This window comes from Lissotriton helveticus, chromosome 1_2 (assembly GCF_964261635.1).
Source record: "Lissotriton helveticus chromosome 1_2, aLisHel1.1, whole genome shotgun sequence".
Lineage (NCBI taxonomy): Eukaryota > Metazoa > Chordata > Amphibia > Caudata > Salamandridae > Lissotriton > Lissotriton helveticus.
The window spans coordinates 97,437,213-97,455,406 of record NC_136058.1 but is presented as its reverse complement, the minus strand read 5'-3'; the positions used below and the strand labels follow the sequence as shown (position 1 = coordinate 97,455,406).

General features: G+C 45.1%; 1 protein-coding gene across 2 annotated transcripts in view; it reads left to right on the top strand.

Annotated features, from left to right (window-relative positions):
• The window catches only part of PGM1 (phosphoglucomutase 1), a 312,492-nt gene that overhangs the window by 85,403 nt on the left and 208,895 nt on the right, over nt 1–18,194 (top strand). Inside the window, exons 1-2 of one of the 2 annotated variants that reach the window (XM_078669270.1) lie at nt 720–1,056; nt 11,693–11,855. In XM_078669270.1, coding sequence (XP_078525396.1) covers nt 799–1,056; nt 11,693–11,855 — 421 coding nt within the window. In that variant the 5' untranslated portion in view covers nt 720–798. Of the gene's footprint in view, nt 1–719; nt 1,057–11,692; nt 11,856–18,194 lie in introns of those variants that run through there. The other variant, XM_078669278.1, reaches the window with a different exon arrangement.

The window sequence follows — 18,194 nt, the reverse complement described above, 5'->3', positions numbered from 1 at the left end:
AGACTAGCGATGACCACTTCCTAAAACTTGTGTAAACTACAAGTGACAATTAACATGTAGTTGTAAATGTCTTTTATTGCAAAACATTACATAAATAAATGCACGCATATAAAATTATGTGAATGATCGGTTATTAAAGTGACCTTTTTGTAACTACCACTGTCAGCATGCGGCCTGATCTAAGCATCCCAGAATATGCTAATGTGTTACTGACACGATTTCACCTCCCAAGCAGTTCACTTCCCATACCGGAATGTGAGGCACTTGGTGGCCAAATCTAGAGCCCGACTGTGCCAATAAATTTCTGTCACACTAGAACAGCCCACGCTTCTCATTGGCTGACAGAGATGTGCCTAGCAACAAATCAGCCTTCCATTCCGACATCTGACCTACTGGACAGCCCCTCCAACCCTAAAAAAAGAAATGGACAGAATTAACCTCGCCCGATGTCAAACTTGAAGCCGGGAAGGAAATGCTGCAAAGCCCTCTGCCCTCGTGGAAGTATCGAAATTGATGAAAAAATATATGTATTTCTCAATTGAGAGACCGCCAAGAGAAATTCTGTACATGCAAAGAGATATATACTCTCCCTGTGACAGTGATCTCCCGGGCAAGTGCAAGAAAACTTCTTCAGTTACAGAAACCACATTCGGCTTAAGGTCCAGGGAGCTATTTCTGGGTCCCCGGGCGGCTTCGCTGAACACCCAACTGGAAGATCCTCCTCGCCTTCAGATGGATTAATTTAATTTCCCCAATTATCTTTTCAAAAACTCCCCGATCTTCTGTCCCTGAAGGGCGATGGATGACAGCCCCCTGCCGTTGTTGACATTGGCGACGGCGCCGTACTATGACCAGAAGCCTGGGACCAGCGGGTTACGGAAGAAGACCTACCACTTTGAGACCAAGATCAACTACCTGCACAACTTCATCCAGAGCATATTCTCCTCCATAGACCTCCGGGACCGGCAGGGGTCGACGCTGGTGGTCGGAGGCGATGGGAGGTACTTGAATAGACCGGCCATAGAGCTGATTGCTCAAATGGCCGCTGCCAATGGGGTTGGTATATGCACTTTGTGTTGAAGCATGCTGTCGGTTTTGCCTATCCGCTTGCAGAAGTAGTTCACGTTTTTGCACGTGCCCGAAGTTTAAAAAAATAATAATCATTTTAAATGTTGGCGTATTTGTGTAGGTTAACGTCTTAAGTTGCTGGCATGCATTTTTATTTGTTATTACATTTCAGTACGTGCTTATTTAAAGATGCTTTCATTTTCTGACGGAGCGCCATTTTTCTGTATTTGTTCATGCACATTCATATGGAGGATGAGCAATTTTGTCTTGAAGATATATTTTTAGTTTTTTTCTTCCTCCCCCCCCCCCCCCCCAAACCAGAACGTTAACTATGACGTACAATCTTCTTATTTTCTTCTTATTGTGTGTATTGGCATGTATATTTCAACAAAAATTGGGGAGAAAGTTGAGGTCACTTTGGTTCTTTTAAACCCGTTTGCCTGGATTCCTCAAATGTCAGCGGTCGGAGATAAAATGGTTTCAAATTAATAGCAAATAAAAAAGCACCATATTTCATACTAAATCGTGGCTGATGTCGCTAATCAATGAAATATTGGACATTTTTGTTTTCTTGTTTTCGTGTGCATGGCTGGGAAATTATCATAGTTTGAGAAATGTCTTCAAGGCCTTTACAATATTTTAGATTTATATAAACATTCGGATATTTGAGCAGGTGGTTTCCGGTGCTCGGCACCGGTACTTCATGTCTGCCACAAGGTGGCGCTGTCCGACTAATTTAGAGATGACCACAACAACAGTTAAATAATAATCCAATTACATTAAAATGATTTACCTGCCTCCCAAGCTGTTCTTATAGCTTTGGGGGCCTGAAATAGTCCATATTGTGACAGTTGTAGGAGTGTGATGGTTTGGAGTGTTTTTTTTTTAACTACTATTGGCAGCATGGCGGGGTAATGTGTGGTGCAACCTGCAGTGGCCTCCTGACCAGAGGGCTCTGGTACTTATTTTTACAATGAAGCACTGGTAAAGGGGCACCACTTAGATCCTGATGACCACTATGACGTCTACGGTAACCGGGACCAGATATGCCGCCCATTTCTGTATCGCTATAAGGTTAAAGTAGTTTAATACATGACCATTAGGCAATCGAGGGGTTTATTTTTATATTTTCTTTAGTAGTGCTTGATTTGGGTAATAAAGGTTCTTCATGTTTATATACAACTCTCGTTTCAATGTGCTCATACAGCAAAGTAACCAAATTCATTTAAAAAATAACTTTATAAAAAAAATCCACTGGTTTACCTAAACATTATTATAATCTTGTACGATGCACTGCAATGGCACTGTTACAGATGTGGAGATTAATGGGTGGTCCTAAAAAAGTTTTAGGAATATTAGATTGTGTTCCGAAGAAGTGATGGCGCCAGGTCTATTCATTGCATCATAATTTTCAATTTTCTGAGGTGGGACAAGAAATGTCCGATTGGCCGGATATTGCATTGTTGACAGGCGGTGCATGTTGTAATCTGTCAGACGCATCAAAATCACTTCGCGGAATTTATTAGTTTGGTTTGGGGGAGTGTTTCCTATTAGAGAAGAGGCCACAGTGAGCTCTCTAATGAGCGACAACTAACATGTTGGCGGATAGCTCGTTAGCAGCATTCTGTATGGCCGCTTTTAGAACCCTCGGCTTGGTAGGACCGCGTGCTTCCTGTGCACGGCCCGGTGTTTTCACCGATGGAATGAATCACTGACGGAGCACGCGCCTGTTCTCTTCTGCTCTTGGTGATGGAGGTTTTCACAGCTGTGCTCTGAACAGAAGGCAGGCCTAACCACGCCCACCTTGAAGCATTTAAATGAAGGAAGGGCGTTTAAAAAAAAAAAAAAGATATGGTTATTGCCTTTGACATGCCATTTATTTAGTGGCCACCTCTACCAACTGCTTTTCTTTTACGTTAATAATTGCCGCTCTTTTCACAATGTGAGATAGTGTAGTCGCTCAGTTTGTTAATGCGCCTGCTGCGTAAATTGGGCATACTTAGAGGGAACATGTACAAATCCTTGGCAGAACGATGATATTAGAACTGATGATAGTAGCCAGCGTTCTTAACAACGGAATGAAGCCTCAAGACTGTTCAAGTTTGTAAATATTGTTTATTTTCAGTGGCAATATGTTAGTTAGTTCAAAAATAAGTATCTCTCTCAATTCTCCCCCCACCCCCCCACCCCTAATCCCTCCTCCCGTTCATGGTTGGTATATTTTGGACCACTGAGGATGTTTTTACGTCGTTTTTAGGTTTCGCCTGGCGTTTACTGTCCAAGTAGTATCGCGCAGGCGAAAACTTTTGTAAACAGTATGGAGCTTAATCCCGCCTCTGTCTTCCATTGGCTAGCTCCATAAATGGAGGCTAGCCATTGGAAGACAGATCTGCCCGTCATTGCCGGAGCAGATTCGTGGGCGTTCCCGCGATTTTTACTCATCCCACCCCTTTCCCTACGTCATGCGGCGGTGGGCGTGTTTTTTGTTTTTTTTCCTCGGTCATGTTTTTCGCTTTTTCAGAGTGTCTTCTGTTGGAGTAGGTAAGCAGCGTTTTGTTTCAAATATCTATTACCTTTGTACGTCTATCTCGCCTCATGTTTCTCCCTGTCTGTGTCTGTTTAGGCATGTTTACGTTGTTTTTGTGCTAATGCTAAGTCTTTGTGTTCCTCGTGTTTGTGACACACTATGGGGTCGGCATATGGAGGTGAACATTCATTGTCCCGCTAAGTCTTTGCGTTCCTCGTGTTTGTGACACACTATGGGGTCGGCATATGGAGGTGAACATTCATTGTTCCGCTAAGTGTTTGTGTTCCTCGTGTTTGTGACACACTATGGGGTCGGCATATGGAGGTGAACATTCATTGTCCCGCTAAGTCTTTGCGTTCCTCGTGTTTGTGACACACTATGGGGTCGGCATATGGAGGTGAACATTCATTGTTCCGCTAAGTGTTTGTGTTCCTCGTGTTTGTGACACACTATGGGGTCGGCATATGGAGGTGAACATTCATTGTCCCCGTGGTTGTATCACACTATAGAGCGGGCATATATACCCCTCGTGTGTTTATGACACACTAAGGGGTGGAGATTTCTCGCCCTCGTGCTTACGGCATTTTAAAGGAATGGGGATGGAGCTACCGTAGTTATGAAATATTTAGGAATGGATATATCGAGGGATGCACTTGTATCTTCGCTTGAGAAGGCCGCTCTCATGGTTGCGACATCTTTAGGAATGGACATACATCGCCCTCTTGGCTGTGACATATTGCCCCCGTGGTTCACGATACGTTACCCTCTTATATGTGACCTTCTAAAAAGGACGGCCACAGATCGCCCTCGTGGGTGTGAAATATCGACTGAAGGCCATACGCTCTCAGAGATGGGGCAAATGTAACACATGGGAGAGGTGGGCGGGCTGGACTGTCTTAACGTGGTGACATATTAAGGGATATACATATATTGCACCGTGGTTGTGACATTCCCATCATGCTACGACACAGCAAGGAACGGACACACATCACCCTACGTAACACTCTAATGATCGTATCGTACTAAAGGATACATTGTCCTAATAGTTGTCACGTGTGGAGTGATGGACAGATACTGAGTGTGATACATCAAGGGGTGAACGTTCTTGATTCTCGCATATCGAGGTATGCAGACACGTCGCACTCTTGGTTGCCACATCTTGAGTGACGGGCATACATTGTCGAGCTCCATATACCGTGTTTGAAGGCTGGGGGTATGAGCAGGGCGGGGGCACTTTTAGGAATGCATTTTGCTGTATCTGGTTCTCGTCTATAGCGCTGTGCGGATTGACGGTGCTCCGCGGCGCTTAGAAAGGTGGGTCATAAAAGGGTTATCAGTGCAATGTTAGGTGTCCTTTGTTGCCCGTTACATTTACTGAAGGGCCTCTCTTCTGTTTTTGAGCTGCTGTGTGCCCTCTTTCTCGGGGAAGCCTACCCAGTAAAGGGAGGTGGATGGGCACGGAGCAGGAACAGGACGGGCAGACTGACCCACTGCAGATAGCAGCTTTCTGTAGTCCGTGTTCACCCCCTCCCTGGATGCTTCAGGTGGGTGGAGGTGCTGTGACCCCCCACCCCCCTCCCTTCTCAGTGAAGCTTGTCCCAGAGAGGGGCATGGATGGGCACGGAGCAGGAACGGTGCGGACGAGCACGGCGTCCGGCTGCAGGGTGGCAGTGGCCCGCCCCTTACCCGGGGAGCACCCCTATAGCCCTTCTCAAGGAGCACGGGTGGGTGGGCACCGTGCCCGAGCAGCACCCTGGGCCCCACCTTTGTCACCCCGTTCAGTGAAAGGAGCACGGATGGGCATAGTGCAGTAAATGCAATAGTTTTCTGATGTGGCAGAATGCATTTTATAGTCTAATTTCAGGGGGCGCTGTGCTTAATGTGGGGGTACTCTTATACCCCTCCCTCACAGTCTCAAAAAGCAGGGACAGGGCAGGTTTTCTTGCCACACGTCTCGCAGGTTCGGAGATGAACACATTGTGACAGTGAGGGTTCAGGACATCCCCGGGTCACCGGGCCTTGGAGGGGTGCGCGGGCCCCTCCCTGGATGGCACTGAGCGGGCAGCCTCAGGTCTCATGGGACATGCATCCGTGAAACAATGCACGCAGGTCAGTATGAAAAGGGAGTACCGCCGAGTCTGGGATACTCTGAGACGCCCCTCGCATCCTACTGTACTTCTATTCACTATTGTTATCATGTGTACCTCTACTAGCATAGTACAGCTGCTGCAGATACTAACATCCGCAGTAGTAATAATAACAATATAGCCAGGGCGCCATGTCTTTCTTGGATAGTGGTCATGGTGGCACAAGCTGTCAGACACATTGATTTCATCACGTGTTAAAGCCGGCGTAGCCATCAATTCCCTTCACATTCTTTTAAATTTCCCTCTCACACTTTTATTATATGTCCATAAACAATCAATCCTTATGTTACACGAGTTGGTCTCTGTCAGGCCTTGAGTTTACATGGCCCCTTACAGCACTAAAGAAGGCGTACAATTCCCCCTATTCCAAATGGAATTAAACCGGCTAAACGTAAAAACATAAACATTTTTATTTCAATTAGAATGTATTGGTTTTGCTGCCTCACATATAAGACGAGTGTCTATAAAGAATGCAAGATACATGCTTGAGCATTATATCATTCTATGAGGTTGGATTTTTATACCTCGGGGAGGATTTACTTCATTCAAAAAGGGCTCGAAGCAGGGCTCTATTTTAAACCGGTGAAATTCTTTAGTTCGAGAGCCATTAGATAAATCACTGGTTCTCCGTTCATTCATATAAGCCCAGAAGTAGATTTTTTAAATCCTTTTTGAACACGAGGTTAGTGCGGAGGGTACAATAGGTCTCACATTTGCGAGAGATTAAGCTAATGGCAATGTAAATGACAATGCCATTTATTTATCTGTTTTCAAAACCAACACATAAATACAAAATTTGTTATTTACAATGCCAATAGCTCTAACTTTTCCAAAGGCGAAACCATTGCATTGTAAATGCTTGTTAGTTTTCTTATCCAGATTAAAAAACATGATCCCCTTTTTTTTTTTTTTTTAAGCATTTTATGTTGCTCCCTGAAAAGGCACTACTGACATGATTGTGTTCTGTACAAATCCCAAATACGTACTTGCATATATACCCTCCTCACATGCATGATACTCTGGCCCTGCAGAGCATCCAGGGAGTGGACTTCAGGTTGGCGGCCATCTTGAAGGAAGTGTGCCAGAAACCTACTGCATTTTCAGTGACTGAGAAAAGGCCTGTTGAGCAGTGAATGCCGTTCCTAGGCATTGATTGTAATGCGCTGCATGACCTGCTAATCCTTTTTAGGTCCTCCTTCTGTCTGTAGGTGAAAGACTGCTGTGGACCGAACAACAACACATTTGGATTAGAGCCTGCCTATGATTACCATTGCTGGTTTCCTTGTTACTCTCATTTGGTTATATCTTAATCAATAGCTTTCCTTCTACTTCTTGTGTATGTCCCTCTTCTGGAGCATAGACTCTTTACCATCCTTTTGATTGAATGACTTGTCCTTCCAAAGCTCACATTCATGGAGATGTATATATATTTTTTTTTTCATTCTCATCGGAACGCCATGAGAGTGCATGTGTTTTCCGGCGCTCTCCTGTGAGTGCTGCCTCCTCACCCCAAAACAAGGAACCACTTGTGCTCTGTTTTGCTTCCCAACCCTCCAAGCTTGCCTGTAAAAGCACAGCAGGTACATTTTTGCTGCGATATAACTAAAGAGCACACTTTAAGGTTGTTTTTATATCTCCTGCTTTCCATCTATTGCATGCATTCACACAGCCGTTGGCACATGTAGGCTTTTATGGCTCTGGCGTGTGTGGGGTGGCTGTTGCAGTCGCTAAACTGCCATTTGAGCAGCAGCGTCCATCTGTAGGGTCACACCCCCACCTTTTTTCAGGCAAGAAGCATGTCTGTCGTCTGCCAGGCTGAATGACGGTTAGCTTGGCAGCCACTCTTCTTGTTCAGGCCAGGCAGCCAGGTGCTAGACATGCGCTAAATGCACATTCTGCTGGCTGTCTAAGCTGATCTGTGCCAGTCTGAGGATTTCATAGCCCTGGGGTGTGACCTCCTCATCCTGGCAAAAGTGCCTCGAGGCCCTGCCCCTCGCGTCAAGGAGGATCGTCACCCATTGCTTTGGACCTGGGCACTACAATCATACTGATCCCATCCCACTCTGTGGTGAGTAAGGGACTGCTGCCTTCTCTCATTGGTAAGGTCAGCCAATGAGAGAAGGCATTAGGTTAGCCAATGAGTGAAGGTAGCAGTCCCAACCCTCCTGGGGCCTCCAAGGCTTTCCTCTCGGAGATCTGAATGTAAAGTAAGTTTTGTGTTTTTTTGGTGAGCATGTATGAATGTGTGTTGGTGTTGTGTGTGTGAATGCATGGGTTTTAGTGGTGTGTGTGCCCCACTCCGCCCACCTTCCTGGTAGAATTACCGTCCGCCACTGCATTGGAGGAAGAAAAAGTTAGCATGACTGAAAAAGAGCCCTCTCTTCTCTTGGAGGATAGTAAATCTGCCCCCTAAACCAGTGTCAGAAGCCACAAACAAAAAGTGGTAGGGCAGGAGGGGGGAGAGTGTGGGGGGGGGAGAGCGCAGGAGGGGGAGTGTGGGGTGGGGGGGAGTTTAATAATAATAATAAAAAGACTTACCTGAAGCTGCTGGCCGCCTCCCGCATTGCCCCTCAGCGTTCTTCTTCCTGATTCCAGCAGACACTTTGACTGCATCACAGACTCCCTGTGCAATCCCTGGGCAGCTCTCATCTGAGAGCAGCCAGTGAATTGGCCTGAGCAGTCTGTTTTGATGCTCCCTTCAGAACAGGGAGTCTGTGCTGTTTCTTCAACCCTGCTGTTCAATGCAGCCGGGTTAGAAAAGCTTGTGTGCTTGGCTGGCATGAGCTGACCGACCAAACACACATGCACACTTAGAAGTGCACACACCAGTCCTCCCCCAAACCCCCCCCCCCCTCCCGTGGCCCCAGCCCCACCGCTCCCTGTGCACACTGGCTCAGTCAGCAGGTGAAAAATAAAACGATGATGGAATATCGTTTTATTTTTTCGTCTGCTGGCTCTGAGCTAGTGGGGCAACGCTCCTTCACCATTGCTGAGGAGCCACCCCTGCCCTAAGCTACTGCAAAGGACCAAATGGCTAGCATATGTTTAATTTCTGAGTCCTGTGGATAGTAAATTAGGGGCTGGTTTACTTTAAATACTGACAATTACTTTTTCTTTTAATAAATATGTTCAGAGTTTTTCTGGTGAAAAGTATTTGAAAAATAAAGCAGACCATTCATAAAGTTTGAAAATATTGAATTCATTGTACAATTTTAAAAGACCTTAAAATATGATTGCTTCTTCCGCCAGTGTTTTTCTATTTTACCTTTTCCACACAATGTTATGAATAAACATTGGCAAAGTAATACCTTGGCCCTCACATTACCAGGGCCGGAATGATCGTAGCGGGCACCGGGCGCTTCCCCGGTGGACCGCCTGGGTGGGGGCTGGATTTGGGCCCCCTGGGTGGCCATTTTTGTTACCTAGGGCCGGCAATGTCGGCCCCCTGTGACAAAATCAGCGGAAACCGGCCATTACAAACAGCTTTGCACAGAGCACTTTAAGTAGGCCTTTCTTTAGATGCTATTTTTAGGCTGTACATGACCATCTCGACTGTGAATGTATGAGCAATTTTCTAATTGGGTTCTGGTTCTTATGCAGTCACAAAAGTACAGACTAAGACTAAAAACATATGACACCCGAATAAAGATGATTGATTGATAGTTGACAGTTCCTTCCTCGGAATCCTTGAATGTCTGTGAATACCACATACCGCCATCAGATGTTGGGAGGTGTAGAACTCTAAAAGGTCCTCTTCTTAGGAACCCTTGCTGTGCCTCTTGCAAATGATGCCTCTCTGTCAGGGACTCTGCCCATGTGTTCTGCTCTACTACACCAGCTGTATGGAAGCATGAGTGTGTGGTCCTGCTCTGTATCTGCCCTTCCTGGCAGTCTGCGTTGTATCCTTTAAGGAACATTGGCAGGCTGTTGCAGGTGCAGGCTCGGTGAACTGATGCTCGTTTGAGTTACATGAGGACACGGGCTCCGCGTTCCTTCACTTACCGCATTGTTCCGTTGTGGGAGCGTCTCGGTCCCTGCTGTAATTGAATGACTTGACTAAATTGAGGAGTGATGAAAGATCTTGACATCCCTACCTCTGGTCCAGACTGGAGAATGGAATTTGGGCATCCCTTACTGAAATTTGATACTCCAGTGTAATATCATAGGGGAGGATAGGACTGTAAAATCTCACACCACATGAATTTTTGACGAATATAGACTTTTTAAAACTAATATTTTTTCAAATTCTTTCACATTTCTAATGTGCTTCAATAAATCAAGTGCAGAAGAGGCCTAAAGCATGCTTGTGATGCACTGGAGCGCAGCACGGGATGCTGCATCTTATGCTTCAGTGGTATCCCCACCAGTATGGGCAGATCAATGTCTTTTTATGTCTGGAAGGTGCTCTGGCTATTCTCAGTGCTAGCAGCTCAGTAGTTATGTCCAGTTGGGACTGGAAAGTAAAAGCATTTCTGGAAATAGTAAGGTGGCGATTAGGAGTTTGGCAGTCCATAGGACCACCAAATCCACTGTGGCGTGGCGGTTACCGCTGCACCGACCGTCTTATTTTGAGTTTGGCGGTTGTATCGGCGCAGGTCCGCTGCAACTGATGAGGAACCACCGTTCCCTGGTGGTGTTGCAGCAGTGTTAGGCAGTATTATGCTGGCGGTGCTGTTGTGGCACTGCCAAGCATACTACAAGCCTTTTCATGCTGATGAGCCCACTATGAAAAGGCTGGCGGTGAGGGAACTAAGGGGGTCATACTGTGTCCCATGGTGCTTCAGGCCAAGGGGATGCATGTGGGGGCACATGGTGTGCCCTCCCTGTGTGCATGCACCCCGTTTCCTGCATGGCATGGACTACAAGTCCATGCCGTGCAGGAACAGGCTTTGGCGATCCCATTGCAGTACCTCTTTAATAGACACCTCAGTGGGAACACCAAAGGACCGCCTGCCACACCAGGAGGAAACTGCTAATCTGGCAGGCAGTTTGACTAAGGGTTTGGTAGTCCTAGAGCAGGGTGCAGGTGTGGCGGCCCGCTCCTGCAGCCGCTGGCGTGGTGGCCTGCTACAACGGCCGCTGGCGTGGTGGCCCGCTCCAGCAGCCGCTGGTGTGGTGGCCCGCTCCAGCAGCCCGGTTCTGAGGCCGCTGGTGTGGCAGCCTGCTCCAGTGGCCGCCTAACTCCTAATCGGGCCCTAAATATTTTCCAGCCCCCAAGGTGTTCCGAATGAGTTTAGTCGGCAAGACCGGCCGGGCCGTGGAGGAAATTGTGTGTTGTCCTTCAGGGCTATTTGCCAGGCCGCAGAGCTAATGATTGCTCCGCCACCCCTAAAATCTAACCCCAGTAATAATCCGGACGGGGTTTTCCTTGTGTCCCATCTGACTAATGAAACCTATCTAATGGTGAAGGCAACCAAACAAGTATTCCAAAGCAATTTCAGGCAAATTAGTGCGGCTTAAAGAAGGTTGTTGTATGAAGAATACATGATTCAGGATGGTTAACATTGATTGTACCAGCTTTTAAAACTGCAATACATTTACCCAAGTGCCATGGACTTCTAACCAAAGTGGGTGAAGTTTGGAACCCACTTGTGGTGGTAGTGTCGGGGGTTGGGGGGGTGTCACGAAGATGGGGGGTCAGGGCGTTTGGCAGTGGAACAGAGCTGGAGGCCGCCAAAATCCCTGCCAGGGGCCACCACACAAATATGTATCCATCCTCCAAGGATTATTATATTAAGGATATATATTGGCATGGTGGCCCCTGGGGTTTTGTGGCCCTGTGCAGGTGCACAGCTTGCACATGCCGAAGGCCGCCCCTGGGAGAGTGTGAGCCTGGTCTGGAGAGCTGAACCTGCATTGACTATCCACATTTTTCCGGTCCAACATACTTGTAAAGTAAATGTGAAACGATATAAACAAAATGTTAACCTGTTTTATTTCTTACTTTTAGATTGGTCGCCTGGTCATTGGGCAGAATGGGATTCTCTCTACTCCTGCTGTTTCATGTATCATTAGAAAAATAAAGGCGATTGGTGGCATCATCTTAACAGCCAGCCACAACCCTGGCGGACCCAATGGTGACTTTGGCATTAAATTCAATACTTCCAATGGAGGTGAGATAGAGTCCTACTAAAATCTCCTTGATGGTGATTGAAAATATTGGTTACTATTCATGTAATGAGCTTTTAGTTTATTTTCTGTGGTTTGTCATTTTGATCGTTTACTACTGTGAAGTATTCAAATACGAAGTAGTGAAAGACTTGTGGAGAAGTGTGGCTCAGGGGTTAGAGGCAGCAGACCCGGAAGCTGAGATCGGTCCTGGACCAGGGTTCAATTCCCCGCCTCGGCAGGGTCTTGGGCTAAAAATTCCACGGACTCGATAATTCTCGCCCCGGTGCCTCCTCGACTCACGGGTTCACACTCTGCGACTCTGGGCAATAGCTTGCTTAATCTCCACAACGGCCCCTCGCGGCGGGATGCCTGACTTTCACCTTGTGGATACCCTGCTATCTCACAGGGGAATACCAGGAAGGGTTCCCTAAGCAAGCGCCGGGAAACCCACTGCGGGTAGCTGTGCGCTATATAAGCTCAACTACATTTACATTTACATTTCAGTGGGATGGGGTTGGCACCAAGCATATCATTGGTGCACACTCGAGTACAAACTGCACTCGAGACGATGGACCCTTAGCCCCAAACTGAGGCCTAATATCAACAAATCCAGATCAACAAAGCATTAATAACAGTGAAGCACATTAGGCCCCCCTACAAGGATGATGAAGAGTATAAATATCAAGGTTTATTAGCAAATTAGCAAAGTTACTAACTCAAATCATTCAGTCATATATTGATCATCAGATTTAACCTTAGTCAGTGTAATTCAAAGCTATTCAAAATAGCAAATATGAAGACAAGCTCTTTAAAGTTGTCATAAGCACATCAAGGGAGTTTCGGTTTCGCTTGAAAGGAAATTTCCTACATGCTAAACTAAAAGTAAACCGAGAACTTTGTGAGATACTGCAAGTTGAAAGTGTTGGCCAATATAGCATCTGAAAGGCAGAATCAAATAAAGATTTAGACAGGTAAGTCAGAATATATTGGGTTAGGAGTTACTGATCTTCACAGATTCCGCTAGGCGTGAAGGACATCGAGCAGGGGTACTTTGTCTCCATTCGCTCGCATCTTGGTGCCCTCCAGTCAAGGGTTTACCCTATTTTATGAACCTTATTTGGCTAGGAGAACAAACGAAACCAACTTACATGAAGGTTGCAGTCCGGTCTTGACAATTGACCAATTGACCAGTAGTCTGTTGAAGTTTACCATATCAACAGTCGCTGTACTAAGATCTCATGCAGCGTAGATGTGATGAGTTATATTTTTGTGTGGCGTGCCGAGTCAAAATGTGGATATTCCTTCTAATGAAGTCCGTAAACTAAATAGTTTACTGTCCCTATTCTTACTCTAGTCTGAGGCCTTGCCCAATTTCCTCGATTTGGGAAAACTACTATAGATGTTGAAAACCGCAAAATAAACTTGAACTGCAATTTGAGTTGGAAGATTTAATGCTAGCTCCTTATTTAATTGAGGGACTACCAAATGAGCCTAACCGAAGCGGTCTGGTGAATCAAGTTGATTTTTTAAAACTTTGTTTAACGCACTTACCAACAATTGCTTGCTCAACCAGATGTAGTGTGGTATGGTGCAGTTCCTCTTTTAGACTCGGTGCTTTAACTACCCAACTTTCTATTAAACTGAGACATTCCATAACAAAAGATGAAGATAATTAGTAAACTGTTTGTGCAGAAGGATATCCTGGAGAAACCGTGTTACCGTTCAGTATACTCTTTTGTTAGGATCATAACCACATGCCATGACTTCTAGAGTCCTTGAATAACACAAAAAACCACCCACCCACCAGGTTCGTGGACACTACCAACTTAAGTTCACATGTTTATAACGATCACCCTCCTTATTGAGAATATATTACAAATATCATACACATTGATTCCATTCTAGTGCGCACGTATTTTTTTAATTTTTTTTTATTTAATGTGATTTTATATAGCGCGAAATTTACCCGAAGGTGTTAGAGCGCTATACATAAGAACCAGTTGCAAAACATAAGGACTTAGGATTACATGCATTACATAAAAGATACAAACAGAAAAAACTGCAAATGTACAAATAGTAAAGTCACTCAAGGAAGAGGTACACATGGATATACTCTAAGAGTCACATAGGAATGGTAGAGAGTACAAAGGTCTACTGCATATACTAGTGTTTAGAGTTATCTCTATATACATATATATATATATATACACATAGTAGATGTTCTCAGGTAAAGACAACAAAAACAAAAAAACAAACCAGAAGAGCAGAGTTCTATTAAGTGGGGTCGGAGGGGGACGCAGTCACAGCACCAAGGGAGGGTGGGGGGGATACAAGGGTATGGAGAAAAGGCAAATCAGAAAAGACCCTGTGACACCTTCAAAAACCCAAACTGCATAAAGTGATATTAAGCCCGGTTCCTGGCTGTTTTGCTCGGGTCACTCACTATATAAACTCTTCAAATGAGTGTATTTCACTATCCTCTCTGAAATACAGAGATTTTAAGAGCTTATGGTACATTTCTTTTTCTATCGGACAGTCTGTTTTTCTTTTCTTTCTGAACGCCATTAGTTGATGTGCAAATCTATACACGAAATATAGGAAACATGATGTTCAGTGCATTAGCAAGAATTACTGAGACCATTAACAAGCCTGCAAATGCATGCACTTTGGCCCGTAAACATGACCATGTTTGCCTAACCCCAAGTGGCATATTTAAAGTAAGGTCACAATAATATAGAGCAGAATGCATGTTGGGGGAATCATTGTAAAATGTTATATGTGGGCTGCAGTGTACACTTACCCCACATACATAAGTGACTTAAAAACATGAGGAGACCTGCGCCATTGCAGCAGAGACTCCTGTAAGCAAAGCTGCAACAGACTCGTGTAAAAGAAAAGTCACCTAAAAGAAAGGCCCTGAGTCACGCATGGTCTGAGTGCTTAATGTCTAAAAGTAGGACATGACTAATATTGAGACCTGTAAGTGTCTCTAGTAAAAGGAAACAGATGCTCCTTTTTCACTGCACAGATTGTGTGTAGACTTTTCCAATGTCTAAAGCCTAATTATGTACAAGTCCAATTTATTCAAGCAAGGAAATGGCTACGGAAATAATTGCACCCCAGTGTAATTTTTGTCAAACATTTAATTCGGGAGTTCACATGTTTGTGTTCAATATTCTGTAAAGACCTGCTTGTCTCTATCTGAAAACCTTAACAGTTATACATTTGTGGTTCTGAAAAGCCCTCCCTCCTCCAGTGGCAGTTGTTAGCTCCTTGAAGTGGTGTGAAAATACTTCTTTGAAAGAACAATTGGGTAGGGAAGGCAGAAAGAAAGGAGTATTTACGGTCTACTTTACTTGAAATGTGGGAGAGGGAAGGTGGATTGTGTGGGATAAATAAATGGCTCTTACAAAGAAATAAAAAAAACTTTCAAGGTAGCACGTTTATGAATAACACTGCTATAGTGTCAGTGGGGCCATGGAAGCAGCTCTGTTTCTATCCAGGATGTGTCTGCTTATGAAGCGAGGGGGACCTGGGTCTGGGCATACATGTACACTTACTTATGTGGCACTGAAATATACAAAAAAGTTTCAAGTTCGGAGTAGGCCTGGCTTGATGGTTTAGGCCGGGCTGTTCCTATTGGAGCAGGGCCAAGATTGATTCGCATATGAATGGGTCTAATCTGAGGTGGACTGGTGGGCGAAAGAACAATGGGTTTAAATGCTACCCAGAGCAATTGTCGGAAGAATGCTTCCAATATGCCTAACCACTGTCACATATCTTTAATAAGATAAAAAGGCTGTAAAAGGGCATCTAGAAAGAAGACGCAGCAGATCAGTTGGGACTCTAACTGTGCTGGAGAGAGTGGTATAGTCTGCCTGCCTGTGCGGAACTGCAGCCTGGATACTATAATTCACTCCCAGCTATTAGGGAGCTGGATGAGTGACCAGGAAAACCTTTCCAGCTTTGCCTAAAGTTGGAATTTATTTGAATCCTGGAGGACCAGGACAAGGTGCTGAGTTGACTAGAGAAATGTGTGGCTTCAGTGGGCAAGATTTCCTGGTTTGTCTGGCTCTAAACATTTTGCCATGAAGAAGAGGGCAACAGTAGGATCTCTAGGTGATGGCATCAGCCTTGGGGAACCCTGCACAGTGAAAGATTCCAAAAAGGTCAGAAGACACAACTTGAGCAGGAGAACTTGGTAAAAAGAATTTAGCAATTAGTGGACTTGGATTAAGATTTTGGAGCCTTTCCTGCTCTGAGCTTTTGTGCCAAAACCAAACGCTACAGCGAGACCATGAAAATAGAGCACCTGACTTTGTGAATACCTCGCCAGCCACCGCATCCTGTTTTGCCCCACCGGGGATTTTTGATTTCCGCAATAAACAGACCAACCCAGAAGGTAATTCTTTCCTGACTGGTGTGGCTCACTTGTCTTGCCCAAATCCTGCATCAGTCTGTCATCCAGAAATTTTCCCTGGCTACTGCTCAGCTGCTGTGGATCTTGCTTTGAGCTAATCGGCACTCCTTCAGGTCAGCAGAGACCTAAGCCTTGTCCACCCCTTGCCCCTGGCAGAGGATCAATCACCGCATTTCATATTTCAAGTTCTCTGGTGGGATTTCAGTACTTTAATATTTTTTTTTCTGCTGCCTTAGCATTCTCTAGCTTTTTGGGGTATCTGCCAATGACCGATCTTGATATTTGATATTTTGATATTTGAGGGGGTATTTCTAAAGCGAGCGTTCGCTCCGGAGGGAGCATCTTGGCGCTAAGATTCCTGAAGCCCAGTGTAGGAGGTTAACGGAGGCTAGATAGCAGCTTTAGACCAGTCATCGGGGAGGTTAAAAATCCAAATCTTTAGGAGATGTCTGAAGGGTTTCTCCAGGGTTTGTTGTCTCAGGTGTTTGGGCATGCTATTCCAGGCTTTAATGGCCAGGAAGCTTAACGTTTTTCCACCTTTCATCTTCAAGTTGTACCTGGCAGGGGACATGAGGTTGTCATGGGCGGAACGGAGGAGACGAGTCGGAATGTAGTAGTGGAAACGTCTGATTAGATATTTCGGGCCAGTGTTGTTGAACGCCCGAAAGGCGATAGTAAGAATTTTGAAAAGTATTCTTTTATGGAGGGGAAGCCAATGCAGGGATCTAAGGGCTGTAGAGGCAGAAGATTTACGGGGTAATTTTAAAACCAGTCGGGCAGCAGTGTGAAGAACGCTTTGAAGTTTGGTCAGAGTAGACTTTTTTGTCCTGCCAGGAGGCCGTTGCAGTAATCCAGGCGTGAGATTATGAGGGCCACTGTTACTGTTTTCCTGGCGGCCAGTGGTAGAAAGTCAAAAAACGTTTTTAGAGATTTTATTATCCCAAAGCATCTGCCGGCGACATTCCTGGCGTGCTGGTCGAATGAGAGATCTGAGTCAAAAAGTCAATCTTCATCTTGTCCTGCCACTCTTGGACTTAAAAACTTCAGATTCTCTCCAGGTCCCCTAATCCAATTTTTTACAATCTAATTTTTCTTATTAAATGTTTTCCCCTTTTGCTAAATTGTTTTGGGAATTTTCGTTTTATCTTGATACTAATGTTGTTTTGGTGGGGTTTTTTATGGTTAACAAAAAATTCTCTGAGGTAAAAGTCTGCTGCTTATTTTGTTTCTCCCCAGAGTCAAGCCAAGGATTTCTCATGCAAAGCATAATGTAATATTACTAATTTTGTGAGATTCTGGAATAACTTAGAACAGGCCCCATTATTAAGGGTGGGCAAAAAAATTCCACTGTGCCAGCGGCGTTCGCAGAGTTTTTGCCACTCCGTGTTACGCTTGTAATGCAGAGTTCCGGTGCAACTCTGCTGACTGCTGTTTGACAGAATTTTTCTCACACATTCCTCACCAATAGTAAGTGATTTGGCATCCCCTAGCACCATTCTTGGGCGCTAGGAGGGCACTCAGCGAGGTTTTTTCAATGAGGGCGGTCGTGACTGTTCGTCATGAGAAAGCTGCCACTCAAGTAGAAAACGTACTCCAGCGACAGCAAAGAAGCTGCCCTTCCTGCACTGGGCGTGCTGCCATTCGCTCTGATTTTGCAGTGTGGAAAAAGCTCCCGATCCCAAAAATCAGCGTGAGCAGTGCGATGTGCCAATTTTTGCCTCTTGCGGAACTACAAAAAGTTTTCATGCAACTGTGTGGAATTCCACGGAGTGAACCTCCACAAGTACCGCTCAGCCCTACTCTCAGTGTTTTCTTTTTATGACTATTTATGAGCAGGATTTACATTTTCTCTGAACTAGGATAATGTGCATCTGTAATCAATTAATATTAATTGTATACATTGCTTTTGATATTCTAACCC